Source organism: Limanda limanda, chromosome 3 (genome assembly GCF_963576545.1).
Source record: "Limanda limanda chromosome 3, fLimLim1.1, whole genome shotgun sequence".
Lineage (NCBI taxonomy): Eukaryota > Metazoa > Chordata > Actinopteri > Pleuronectiformes > Pleuronectidae > Limanda > Limanda limanda.
In genome coordinates, this window is record NC_083638.1 from 5,363,306 (window position 1) to 5,377,895 (window position 14,590).

General features: G+C 43.6%; 2 protein-coding genes across 3 annotated transcripts in view; both read left to right on the plus strand.

The window, feature by feature from the left end:
• LOC132998765 (zinc finger protein 609-like) overlaps positions 1 to 7,395 on the plus strand; it is a 66,852-nt gene extending 59,457 nt beyond the window's left edge. The window contains exons 5-9 of one of the 2 annotated variants that reach the window (XM_061068511.1): positions 1,132 to 2,309; positions 2,592 to 3,565; positions 3,676 to 4,039; positions 4,694 to 5,068; positions 6,570 to 7,395. In XM_061068511.1, the coding sequence (XP_060924494.1) occupies positions 1,132 to 2,309; positions 2,592 to 3,565; positions 3,676 to 4,039; positions 4,694 to 5,068; positions 6,570 to 6,613 (2,935 nt within the window). In that variant the 3' untranslated portion in view covers positions 6,614 to 7,395. Of the gene's footprint in view, positions 1 to 1,131; positions 3,566 to 3,675; positions 4,040 to 4,693; positions 5,069 to 6,569 lie in introns of both variants that reach the window. The other variant, XM_061068510.1, reaches the window with a different exon arrangement.
• A 4,690-nt stretch (positions 7,396 to 12,085) lies between these two features.
• gramd2aa (GRAM domain containing 2Aa) overlaps positions 12,086 to 14,590 on the plus strand; it is a 37,001-nt gene continuing 34,496 nt past the window's right edge. The window contains exon 1 of the mRNA XM_061068586.1: positions 12,086 to 12,229. Within this exon, the coding sequence (XP_060924569.1) occupies positions 12,086 to 12,229 (144 nt within the window). The remainder of the gene's footprint in view (positions 12,230 to 14,590) is intronic.

Below are 14,590 nucleotides of genomic sequence, written 5' to 3' on the forward strand. Positions count from 1 at the left end.
TATTGGCCTGATAGCTTTTCCTCAACACTGTGTAACGTTCTCTATCACACAAGCTGCAATTTCTTAGATCAGAGTTATGTGGGTGGCAGCTTAAGAGGTTTTATTTTCTTTTTCTGGATATTTGCCTGTATTATGCAAAATACACAGGTTGTATAAGATGTACTCCCAAGCAGCTGCTTTGATTTCTGTGTCCAAGTGTAAATATAAATGTATATTTGAAATGCATCCTTAAGTGCAATGCATGAAAGAAAAAGAAAAAAAGTCGAGATTAAAGCACCGCTAATGGAAAACAAGGAGAGGCTGTATCACACTAATGTATCACAGTAAATCACAATGATGCTCAGTAAGTGAGGTTTGCTGGGCTGTAGTTGCACCAACACAGTCTTACAGTTTGCAGCACGACTACATTAGGGACTCACCATGAATAATTCAGAAAGCTTTCAATGGAGTGAATATAAACTTGGGCTTGTAATGAGTCTAAATTCCTCCACCACTGTCAGACTACGGCTGTGTTCACATCCCCTGCTGGGGCTGAAATTGTTTGGAGAGACTCGTGGTGGAAGCTGTGTCATTCCAGCCTGATGCTTCTCTTAGTCACAGATTGCTAACCACCGCAGCGCCGAAAGATAATTACATCACTGTTATGGAAGGAAAAGGCCAATCTGCAATTTTAAGTATTTGAATGACTGTGTCTCTTCAAATGTTAGCATTTCCATTTGGCTCCGTAACAAGTGCTTACTCACTTACAGTTACAAAAAACAGATTGTTATTTAATGAGGACAGGGACAAAACAATGTTCATATTGTTGATGCCATTGCTTTTGGTATTTATTTTTGTCATATTTAGTCCTTAGTATTGTCGTCATTGGTGTCAGGTGTATGTGATATAAGATCGCTAGCTTTACAGTTGTTTAATCTTTGTTATATTAAGATCAATTATAGAACATTTGTATTCTAAAATAAATACTGTTGGTCATTTTCAAGATGATTCAACATTCATAAAAGGTTATTTAAATTCCCAGAAATATTATGGGATCATAGCATTTCCTTTGTATAGCTGAGCTGTGTTGATATAACCATTGATACAGTGACATCGTTAATTCTTACCTGTGATTTTTCAACACTTCTCCAGGTTTTGTGAATCCCCGACAAGTGATCTGGAGATGAGGAATGGCCGCGGTCGAGGCAAGCGCATGAGACCGAATAGCAACACCCCTATCAACGAGAACAGCAATTCATCAGACAACAAGGGCACCACCAACAACAAGACACGTGCTGCCGCCAACAGCAAGGGCCGGAGGGGCAGCCAGACGCCGTCGGAGCGCCGCACGCCACCCAACAGTAACACGGAGGACATCAAGGCGAGTCCCTCCTCAGCTGGAAAACGCAAGACCAAACCGGCCTCGGACATGGAGCCCAATTCCAGCTCAGAGGACACCAAAGGTAACAAACGGATGCGGACAAACTCCAACAGCGGAGGGCTGGGACCAACAGGTCTGCCCATCACTTCCATTAAGACTGAGCCACTTCCACCTCCCCTCGATCGCAGCTGCCCTTCTCCAGTTCTTATTGATTGTCCACATCCTAACTGCAACAAGAAGTACAAGCACATCAATGGTCTCAAGTACCACCAAGCCCGTGCCCATAACGATGATGACATCAAGTTGGAGATAGATGCAGACAGTGAATATGGAGAGGATTCAACTCTCCACCCGGAACCAGGGAACTGTAATGGAGCATCTATCTCTCAGAAAGGATCCTTGTCTCCAGCCCGTTCGGTTACTCCGAAAGGCAGGAACTTTGAAGCTCAGAGTCCTTCCCCGTCTCCTGGCAAGTTTGGTTCAAAGCAGAGTAAAAAGAAAATGGCAGAGACAGATCCAGACACAGCAGGTACACCGATGGAGGGGTGTGAGGATGGGGCATGTCTCACCGATGAGGCCAGTAATGATGGTATAGATGATAAGAGAGGATCGGAAAAGTCCAAAAAGGGTAGCGCCAGCCTCAAAGCCGATAAAATGGCCCAGAAAAATATGAAATCGCCGAGGCCCATCGGCCCCGCGACTACAGCACCCCAGCAGATGTACGCTTATCCTCCTGGAAACCCAAGTTCTTCCCCGGGGCTTACCCCAATGATACAAGGTGTTCCCAAGAGTCCTCAAATGAAAGGGACTCAGCCTAAACCCCCTGCCATTGTAGATTCTGCCTCCAGTAGCTCCAAAGACAAGAAGAAGAAAGACAAGAAGAAAAAGGATGGTGCGAAGGAAGCTGACAGCCCCAAGCCTCCGGGAAAGGGTGGAAAACTAGAGGAAGGTAAGCTTCCATATGCTGAGCCTTGTGATCAAGGTATTAAGGGGGAAGGACTCCTCAATGGTTCCTCAGATCCTCATCAGAGTCGCTTGGCCAGTATGAAGGCTGAGGCTGACAAGATTTACAGCTTTTCAGACAATGCCCCTAGCCCATCTATTGGTGTAGCCAGTCGGATAGATGGTAGTGGGATGCCGCAGCCTCTCACGCCACTTCATGGCGCAAACCAAAATGGTGCTGACAATTCTTCCGTCAAAACTAATAGCCCGGCTTATTCTGACATTTCAGATGCTGGGGAGGACGGTGAAGGGAAGCTAGAAGGCGGTGTCAAAGTGAGGACGGAGGAACAAGCCATCAGGGATAGTGTGAAAAAAGCACTTTTCTCCAATCCGCCACCCAACAAAGAATCCCCCTACTACGCCGGCTATGATGCATATTACTCCCCCAATTACGTCAACCCCAGTGCCAGCGGGTCCAATCCAGGCACGCCAGGGGCTGAAGGTCAGATAAAGATCAAAAGAGAAGAAGACCTGGACCACATTGAGGAAAAAGTCAAGGTTGAGGTTCATGAAGATCGCAAACCTGACATTGGTGTTCCTGGTCAGCTACAGCAGCAACAACAACAGCAACAACAACAACTGCAGCAGCAACAACAACAGCAGCAGCAGCAGCAGCAACAACAACAACAACAACAGCAGCATCAGCAACAACAGCAGCAGCAACAACAGCAACAGCAGCAACCGTCAGTCATTCAACAGCGATCCAACATGTACATGCAACCTCTTTACTACAACCAGTATGCGTACGTCCCCCCATACGCATACCATCCCGATCAGGCCTACCACAACCACTTGATGAACACCAACCCAGCCTACCGGCAACAGTACGAGGAACGGCAGAGACAGATGGCTGAACAGCATCGTGCTTCTGAGAAGAAGTCAGATGTGGCCATAAAAGAGCGGGAGGCCTCCATGAAGGAGGAGTGGAAACAGAAGAGCCCCATGCCCCCAAGCCTCTCCAAAGCCCCAAGTCAGTCAGACCTGGGAAAGACGCCGCAACCCCCGGGAAAATTAAGGGATTCGCCCTCTGAGCTCTCCTCCAAATCCAGTGGAAGCATAAAGGTGGAGGACGGAAAGTCCCAGCAAGCTGAGGGGCTGAAGATGAAGCTGACTGAAGGGGGTCACCATGGAAAGGAAGACTCCAAGCAAGCACTCGAGTCCAGAGGCCAGGCAGGGATGGAGCAGGGCGTATGGTACAGACAGGTAAATACCAATGTAGCATAACAGTAGTAGAACAGTGTGAATCTACTGTGAGAATGTTTTAGAGCTTGATTTGATTTGTGCTCATGATGACCTTCTCTCTCCCTCCTCAGCAATTCCCCGAGGGCCAGAAGCCACAAGCAGAAGACGAACACCAGCAACCTCGATGGAAAGACGAAAGGGACCGAGAACGGGAACGGGATCGTAAATTAAAGGACGACAGGCCTCGGGCCAAGGACAGTCAAAGTGCGCCCAAGGAGGACAGCAAAGAAAGTAGTGATCCCAGAATCTCTTCTGAGGACCACCGGGCTCTGAGCAAAGACTCTCGTTCTAATCCCCACATGCAGTTTTCATCACCACTAGCGCAACACCAAGGATACATGCCCTACATGCATGGTTATCCCTATGGACAAGGCTATGACCCCAACCACCCTGGATACCGGGGCATGCCCTCAGTTATGATGCAGAATTACCCAGGTATGGAATTAGATTGACTCAAAGTATAGTAAACGTCAGAGGTTTTGAATGCATCTTTGGGTCTGCAATGGTTCAGGTGGTAAAGCGGGGGTTTCTCCCTAATTGGAAAGTCGGTGGTTTGATCCCTGGCTTCTCCAGTGAAGTACTTGCCCCTGTTGATGCTGTGGATAGATCAAGCAGTGCATGTGTGCGTAGGGAATATGTGGGTGTGATTGGTAGTGTGGAGCTGTTTGAGTGATCCAAAAACTGCAGTCTACCATTTACACATTTTTCAAATGTGTTGGAACTGGTGACATTCACAAGCTGAGTGCATCCGAGGTGTGATATTCTTTCCACTAAGTAGTTTAATCCTTGGTGCACGACATCAGAAGCTACAACATTTCTCTTGTTTTTTAAAAACACAATCGCTTAAATTGTCTTTCAGAATGTTAGTTATTGATATCGTATGTACAACATCTACACGGGCACAAAGCTGAAGGTGCTTTTATCCGTAGATATAAATTAAAGTGTTATATTTACAGTGTGTGTTGTTGTCTACACGATTGAAAGGAGTTGGTTAAAATCTTAAGTGGTGAGAGTTATTAACGATGATCATCATTCTTTTATCGATTCTGTATAAACATACATTTAAAACATGTTCTCCATCCCTCTCAGGCTCGTATCTACCCGGAGGTTATCCCTTTTCTCCATATGGAGGTAAAATGAGCGGCGGCGAGGAGGGCGGCGACAAGTCTCGCGCCAGCCCGACCGTCACCAAAACGGCAACAGACTCCAAAGCCCTGGATATCCTGCATCAGCACGCCAGCCAATACAAGAGCAAATCCCCCACGGTAGGCGACAAGCCGCCCCACGACCGGGAGCGGGAGCAGGACCGAGGAGCGTCCGGAGACCGGGAACGGGAGCGGGAGAGGGAGCGGGAAAGAGACGTGGACCGGCCGCGCTCCTCGCCCTCCCAGCGCATCATGCCCTCGCACCACCACCTGGGATACCCTCTGCTCTCAGGGCAATACGACCTGTCCTATGCCACAGGTCAGTCAGTGTCATGTGTGTCTTCCCTGGATCCACTGCACCAAACCGTTCCTTCAAAAAATAGATCCCAGACAGTTACTTAAATACAACCAGGCCCTGAGTCCAGAATACTTAACGCACTGTGATTAGATGCGGGCTGTTAAGTTATGGCAGATGACCATTGAGCGATTTAAGCTTAGAACTAAATGAGGCATTATCGCTGTTAGTAACACGTTTTACAACCCGCCATAGGTCTCTGCTTATCAGCCGACAAGCAGCCGCCCCCCCCTCCACTCACCACCCAGGTGAGAGCAGTGAAATCCCCTCAGCAGCAGAGACAGGCAAAAGACCGACAGTGAAAGAAAACACACGCCCGCTGAGACACGTAGGTAAACACAGAGCACTGTTTGCAGATCTAACAAGTGCAGGTGGCAGAACCTCGTCTGCAAACAAACAAGGCACCGAGCTCCAGTTAAAATATTATGAGCACTGGCTCAGATGTAGAACGTAATGTAGAAAAATCTAATGTTTCTTTATCCCGTGTGCATTTGATTTGATGGGGGGGAAAAGAACCTCCAGCCTCTCGTCTTTCTCTTCTCAACAATCTATGTTACTGACTCGGAGGCAGCAACTTGTAAAGAAAACAGATCCCGGCCAAACCAAACCCTTGTTATTCTGCTGCAGTCTAGCACAATATGCAGGCCGGCGTTTAGCCCCTCAGCTCATCCATTCTAAGTGGTCCTCTGAGGACAAGAGGATCACTGTGCTGATAATGGAGACATGGAGCAGAGAGCACACAGATGCTGCAGCCTGCACTGACATCTAGTGGAAGCCCCTATGTAGTACAACTTATAAAAAAACTCAGTTGCCAGCTGTATCTAGAATTCTCCTTTTTTTCAATAGAATTCTTTTTCCAGTGTTTATTTTGTTTCTTGCAATTGTTGGTACATTACTCTAGTTATTTATTAAATCCTTTTCATTTCATGTCTCTAAAACTTCCAGGGTTTCAACAGAAAATGTTAAAATGTTTACATAAAAACCAGAAAAGTAATTATCCATTATCCTTAAAAAGTCCTATACATTTTAAAATAGTATGCATATTATGTTACCACTTAGATATGGTCATGTAGGTTTTGATTATGTCCATGTTCGCTTGATGCTACGTCCATCAGTTAAAATAAGTATATGTAAAGTTTGTAATCTGTTCGTGATGTAGTTCTATCTCAGCGACATAGATATTAGCACGATGTAATAGAACTACAAACAAGACCTACGTAGAACTGGAAGCTATTCGCCTCCAACATCCCAGTCACAATGTATCTTAGTCCACATGGTTTTGCTGTGGAAGAGACAATAGAAACATACTATGTCTGTCTGTAGTTATAAGATAATGCAGCATATTATCTCCTTCACCTATACTCCCTTCATTCTGGGACTATATTCCTTCACATAGGTCTTAAATCTCATTCAGTGCGTTCTTAAAAAGTCAATAAACCAATGTTCCCTCTTGTGTCTCCCGCAGGGAAACCCGACCGTCACACCTCAACCCTGCAAAGATTCATGTGACTGGCTCACATGAGAAGACGATCTCCTGGGTGTTACCTTTAGACATCAGTTGAATGGTGTTTCTATCTATATTTTTATTTTCTTCTGCTGAAAAAGGACAGGCAGATGATTTTTTTTTTCTCTTTTCTCTCTCTCTCTCTCTGTCTCTCTCTCTCCTCCCCCGTCGTAAATGACCCTTGAATTCTCTCTAAACCTCGGACTGTAACAGGACTGATCTTAACCCAGGTTCAAAGCCATGGCTCTGCCCCACCACGCAGAGGAAACACCAACCCGCTGATTACCTAGTCTTTGCACTGTCAACACATACAATGCAAGAAGAGACTATTGGACTGCCAGAACAGCTTTTGTTGTTGTTATTGTTGTTTTTTTTTTTTTTCCTTTTTGACTGCATTGTTCTTTTGTCGCACGCAGAAAGAAAGTGGCAGTGATTCTGGGGGGAGTTGGGTGGCTGAAGGGGGGAAAAAAGAGGAGTCAAACTAAATTAAAGACTGAATCATACTAAAAATGATTTCAACTCATTGTCTCTCTCTCATGAACGCCGTGAAACAAACCGTATATCCGTGACTTGACAAATGTTTGGTTATATTTTGTGGGGGAATATGGCAACCGCTGCTTCCTTCAGAGACTTTAGAGCCTGAGACTGAAGTTTATCATTTCCCCAACCGTCATTGTTAATTCCCACCTTCTTTGAACCCCCGTTCATGTTTCAGGGATGATGTCGTCATGTTTTTGCGAAGGGACCGCACACACCTCAATGGAGAATAAACACTACTCATGTTTTACTTGTTCTCTCAGTAATATTTCAGTTCAGTTCCATATCATTGTGTTCATCTGTTGAATGTGTCTGATGCTGGGGTTCGTCCTGGTTCCCCCCCCCACCCGATCGTTTCGGTCCACGTCCGTCTTTTCAAACTCGAACGGTGAAGCCACATTAGCAAGCGACCGGTTCACAGGGCATTGTCTTCACTACTTCGGGCCTCAAGCTTCATTCAGCTCATCGGGTTGGATTGTTTTTTTCTGTCAACAATGTGAAATTCCACTCAACGCATGTATTCCTCTGCTGTAAAATAGACTTTTCTCTCCTGCTCCTATGTGCATATGTGTTCCTACGTATCCCAGCATGCAACTGTTTCAAAAAACTCACTGTGAAAGAAAACGTTTTCACAGCGTTTAGCATTTTGTTCTCAGATCACAGACGTCCTCAGTAGTTTTAGTTTACGTCCCTGCAGATTATTATTGTTTTTTTTTTTAATCTAGTCAAACTAGTAACTTTTTTCAGAACATCACAAACTCAGTGCATTTTTTTCCCCATTCATGTCAAAGTGCAGGGAGAGAATTCCACTGTTCTCCAGACCCTGACACTGTTCATATCTCCGATTCAATAATATTTCAAACTGACAACTCGGTCAGAATAAGAGAAATCAAAAAGGTGATTCAGCCGCTGTGGGAAACCGAACCTTTCTCTTGGTGCTTCGCTTGCTTTTGTGACTTCACCACGACACACACATTCATCCCAGACAGTCGTTAGCGTGGCTTCTCTCGCCAGCAGCTAGCGTTTTTGGTTCAGCCCCAAAAAACTGGGTCAGTGAGTCTGATCAGACACCGGTGGTCTTTGTTTGGTCGCTGCCTGCGCCGAAATGCTCGATTACTGGCACGTTAAACAAAAAGTGCATGAAATTACCCCTGGAACATTCTTTCTGCTGCTACGACCACAGAGCAAACTCGAACCGATCCGACACAGACAATGAACTTCATTAAAAAGGAAGAGCCGGGGAGAAGCTGGGAGGGAACTCGATCTCACACACACACACATGACTGAAGTCAGAAGGCTCAAAGTTTCCTCTGAACAGAAGCTGGTTGCTCGAGTCCTTTTTTGCTCTGGATCTCAAACTGGTGGTGCCACTCTGTAAAACTAAACCCGGTCTGGTTGATTTGGAATCAACACAAAGAGCGAGTGTCCCACCAGACGTTCCTCTGTCCGCTCTAGATTACACGTCTCTCGAACCTCAGGGGTTGTAAGTGAAATTCTATCCATGTGCTTTTTTTGCATTGATTTTTGAGAGAGCTCCTGTCTGCGGTTGTGAGATCGGCACATTGTTAATCCGCTTCGAACCGGTTCATTCAGCAACCGGATCAGGACAGAGAATGATTGAAGGTTTAATGCCAAAACTGAGCGGTTGTGGGTTGTGAACGTTCCTCTGAACACTGTCATTAAATTGAATTTCATTGATTGTATTGGTTTTACAATCACGTTAAAGCTCCCCTCCCACCATGTTGTAGTTCATTGTTATCCATTCACCACAGCGATGGAGTCTTCATGTCCAACCACCTCGGGACCTTTGTATCGAGACATTTCTCACCGTCACGAAACGGCAGCGCTTCGTTTTTGAGGTTCTTGGACATTCCAAGTAAACAAGTCGCCGGTTTCTCGTCCCTTCGGATTCTTCACAGAGGGTTTTCGCCCCCTTTTTTTTTTTTGCGCATTTTAAAGAAGAACGGCTGCCGCGAAACAAGCTGAATGTGGTGGTGTGTGACTTGTACTTAATCTGTGAGGGTAATCTAGGCAGCTGTGATGTTGTCTTTAAAGTCGATGGGTTTTAGTACCAGCTGACTGCATACATATAGATTTATCAGACAATGGTTGTGACAAGTGCATTTGTTCTCTCGCTGAGAGTAGTCATGTTATCTCGGTAGTAAGCGAAGCCCAGTGAAAAATCATATATTACTAAAAAAAGTGTATGAAAAGCCAGAAAAAGTAATGTTTGCTATCAACATATTGGAAAGTGCTTGGCTCTTGTATTTTGCAGGACTGTATTTGTTTCATGGTGAAGAGTATATTTATTGGCCAGCAGTTGTCTCAATTGGTGCCTAGTTGAACATTCTTCTGTGAAAACACGGAGACACTTGCTTGTTTGTCCTTTTCTGACCCACCTACTGTCACACAAACCCCCCCCGCCCGCCCTCCTCCTCACCCTCCTCCTCCTCCCTACAGTACCTCCACTGGTGCTCGCAAGGATGTTTACAATGTCTTCATTTTCTTTCTGTGTGAGAAATTCAGAACTCTCCCCCTCTTTCTCCTCCTTTCTCCCTCCCGTCAGGAGTTTGTGTAAAGTGTACATTACCATGGTTCTTTTTTATACAATACTCTGTAACTTGCCTTTGTAAATTTGGGCTGGAAAAAATAAATCTTTTTATGAGACTGATCTGTCCTGGGAACTGCTCCGTGGCTCCTGCTCCGTCGGTGCCGTGCTGCTGAGATAACAACACTGTTGAATTATTGAAAGGGGGAAAAAGGAGAACGTCTGTTTAGGAACGTATGGAGAACACAAAATCCCACAAGGGGCAGCGATGATACATGTTGATGCAAAATGAAAGGAAACAAACCCAAATACTCAATTAAAATAAATTAAAAGCCTTTAGTTGTCTGGCTGATGCATGGCTAGGATAAAAATGCACTTATGTTGTATAGGCCAGTGGTAATAAAAGGAAGTGACATCGTCTGCTCATTATAGCAACAGACAGCAGGTGACTCAAATTAAAGGAAATACCCACAATGGAAAACAATTTGACATTTACACTCTAGAAAAATATATACAAATGCATACAAAACAAATTTAGAGACACAAAAACAAACATCTGTATCTTCACAAATCAAGTTCTAGATCAAACCAAGTTATTGGAAAGAAGAATTATTAATTCTTTCATTAAGACAATTATAAACCAGGTCTATACGACTCGTCTGAGATCTATAAAGACGACTTCAACAGCCATAACTTTCATAGAGTTGGGCCTTGTGACGTTTGCCAATTAGCCTCAAAAATACTTTTTAATACGTCCAAGTTTAAGAGTGACTTAATTTACTCACTTTAGTTACATCAATTGTTCAAAAATCCTTTGACCAAACTATTAAAATTCAATCCACACATCAGACAGATTATAATTCAGTAATACTGATCTTAAAGGTTTTGCTTGCAGCCCAGGAGATGCTGCTCCATCATACAGTCCAATTTATTTTCATTTAACTCTTATTGTGTCCACGTTTCCAAATATTAACATACAAACAATTTATTCAGGAACAGGAGTTACAAACTGCAGCAACTCGCAGCCTCAGCACTTTGAAACCGTTCATCTGTTTGTTCCACGTCGGGCGAAGTCTGGTTCCTATTTATAGAACTGAGCTCTGATTGGCTCCTACAATAAACATCCATCAGCTGTGAGAGTTGAGACATAAACTCTAACATGAAACTTTCATTTTAAACTTTACTTTAAGTAGCAATACGTTTTGCAAAGTAGAATTCTGGTGAGTTGAGGACTTAACAAATTCCTAGATTTAATTTTTTAATAAAAATGTCTTCAATATACACTTAAGTCACTAGAAAACAAGAAGTATGTGATGTGAATAAATGTATATCATATTCTTAAGTGTTCATTCTGGGAGGATCTATAAACTGCACTGTGGGTTTTGGCCACAGGAGAGCAGTGTCCCTGAAGAGAGGATCATTTAGAAACAGCTGCATGAAGTGTTTACATGAGTTTTAACACAATACAAATTTCAATAAACACAATATATCAGAACTATTTCATCTTATAATCACTCAAAGCTTCCTCCCTCTACAAATGTGCTTCTGCTCATCAATCCTTCAATGAATAGACCAATCAGGGAGAAGCTGTTAACAGGTAGTTTATAAGTAGTTTATTGATTGATAATTTTTATGATTTTATTTCTGGAAAAAGCTTTTCAGACATTATTTTATTAATACATATAATTATTACATAAAACTGAGCTTTTAATGTTTAATCTCATGTTTTTAAATATGTCAAACTCAATAATCCTGAAGGAATATCTCACGTTTTCTGGACTTTGTAGGAATAAAATGAAATGTCGTTTTATCTGAGTTTGGGACAAATTAAGCGATTAAAAATTCCTGAGGACATTGCTATATTATGGAATCAATTGTTCACAATAAAACAGTAAACGATTGCAAAATGAAATGATCGTTGCACTTGCAGCTTGAGGTTTATGCCGGAGCCGCCCTCAGCAGTTCATCACGTTGCTGCTGCTCCAACTTTATCTGTGGGTATTTTTAACTGCCCCACTGAGGATATGTTGTGTGCATTAGCATAATGCAACATCAGTGACTGGCAGTGATTACGCTGGGGATGATTTTGTTGAGTGTAAATTTGAAATCTGATTATCCTCTCTGCTCCAGGCTCTGCAGAGGGAGGAGGGCCGGGGAGAGAGAGGGAGAGAGAGAGAGAGGGAGTGTGGGAGAGAGAGGATGAGTTTGGCTGGAGGATGGATTCAGGAGGAAGGAGGGGTTAAGATAGCAAAGTGCTGAGCCAGTGGCTTTTCCACACAGAGCAGCTGGCTGGCATCAGCACCGGACGGGCCGCTCGGAGGACGGATCCCTGGAAGACGCCTCTGCTCCGCTCGCCGTGGGACGCTGAGGGGTCGACTTCCAGGAGGTGTTCATGGGATGCACTATCTACGCAGCCAGCCCTAAGGCCCTGCCCGCCGACGAGGCCGCCGGCCAGGACCGATACTACCAGCTCCCCCACAGCCGCCCGCCTCATGGTAACTGCAGCCAGAGGATAGCAGCCAGCAGAGCCAGGTCAGTCAGCAGCAGAAGGTGCAGAGTGGGGGGGGGGGGTGGGGGATGTTGCTCACTGGTTACACTGGGCAGGTGGAGGCAGATGATCCAGAGTGAGATGTTTAAACTGGTCCAGGTGCAACTTTGACTGGGACAAACTTTAACACCAGTGGTGGATTTTAACAGTTATTGTCTGTAAATCCAGAAAAACAAGATTTCAAATTGGAAAAAAGCTTCTAAAACTGAAAAATGCAATGAAATATTTTACAATCAAATGTCTAAAGTTACTATTGTATATGTACAGTTGCAGGTTGAGATCCAGTTTGAGTGAATTAACGTGTTTTTGCCTTTGGATTAAAAAAAGACAGAGGCTTCAGGCCAAATTACTACATAAGGGAAATTAATTAGGGCTGGGCAAGTTAACTCGTTTTATTCGAGTTAACTCAAGTGATGAGTTAACTCGATTAATTATTTTATCTCGCATTCACTCAGGTTTGATTATTTATTGTTTTATTGTGAAAGTCAGGCTTTTATTTTGTGAAAGTCTGTTGCTGACTGCTGCAGAACAGGAAAAAAGAAAATAATTGGCAGATAAACAATCGAGTTAACTCATCACTTGAGTTAACTCGATTAAAACGAGTTAACTTGCCCAGCCCTAGTCTAAAGTTATTATTATATATGTACAGTTGCAGTTTGAGATCCAGTTTGAGTGAATTAACGTGTTTTTGCCTCTGGATTAAAAAAACGCAGAGGCTTCAGGTCAAAAGACGACATAAGGGAAATTAATAAACGCATTTAGAGATGAGTGACAATGAGAGAGTCAGTGTCGGGTTTGAATTAACATCGTGCTGAGTCAGCAGGTCAGAGAGCAGCACGGGTCATCTGATGGTTTCTCCAGACTCGGTATATTGAGCGTTTCCTTACACCTGCACTCTGGAGCAAAGGGGACAGATGCAGCTTCTCGGCAGGAGGTGAACTCGTGACCCAACACAACAACAGTGTCGTGTTTGTTACACAAGTTTATATTCATTAGCAGCTGTTGCAATATAATTTTTCCAGGACCCGTGTGCAACTGAAACTGAGACAAACTGAAACACAGTTCTGTCTTTAGCCCCCGAGTCTGATCTGACTGTAACGTGACCGGGAGGAAAGTGGCTCAAGGTTTTTAGCTGAGATTTCTTTATATACGATTTTATTCCATCTTTATTTGTGTCGTCTGTGATGTGGGAGATTCTGTTTCTACTTCCTGGACGGTGTTCAGTTCTTATATTCAGTTTCTTTCTTCATCATGTCACCAGATCCTGATGTTATGACACTTGTTTGTTTACTATCACCACCTCCTGAAATTAATGAGGTTTATAATGTCCTGAAACAAAAGTGTCACAGTCAGTTCCTTAAGATTTACTTTGGAATAACTGAATCATTTTCTGTCAATATAGCAACACTTTTGATATTTATTAACTTTTTTGATAAGTTGACCGTGTCAATTGTCTAATTCTCTGTCACCAACATTCCTCATCGTCTGAACTATTCTCACACAGTTGGTTTGGAGGTCGGACGCCTTCAAAGAGCCACAAGATAAAACTCTGGGATCAACAGATGATTGTTTGGAGAGGAAAGAAAAAACTGATCCAAATAAAAACACATTTTCTTTAACTTTTCATTTCTCTACTATTTGCGGCCATTTGATATTAAATACTTAATCATTAGAACTTTTAGGCTAAAGAAAGATTTCTGAGAAAAGAGTTCTCTCTTGGCCCAAGTTCCAACCTTCTACCAAGTTTCCTGTAAAATCTGTTCTGTTTGTACAATCCTGCTGGTAAACAAACAAATAACCAAACTACCAAATGACCAACCAGCCAACGAAACAACCAACCAAACCAACCAACCAACCAAATAACCAACCAACCAACCAAACCAACCAACCAAACCAACCAAGCAAACCAACCAAATAACCAACCAACCAAACCAACCAACCAAACCAACCAACCAAACCAACCAAACCAACCAAGCAAACCAACCAAATAACCAACCAACCAACCAAATATCCAACCAACCAAACTCACCAACCAAACCAACCAACCAACCAACCAACCAACCAACCAAACCAATCAAACCAACCAACCAACCAAACAACCAACCAACCAACCAACCAACCAAACCAACCAACCAAATAACCAACCAAACCAAATAACCAACCAACCAACCAAAGGACCACTAACCAGACAACCACTAATCCACCAAACAAACAACCAAACAACCAACCAAACATACAAACCAAACAACGGACTTTGGAAATAGCCTCAGAATTTGCAGTCAATTACCTACAAATATTTATGAAATTATGAGGAAAGTTTCCAGTAAATTCGTCGCACAAAGATCAAAC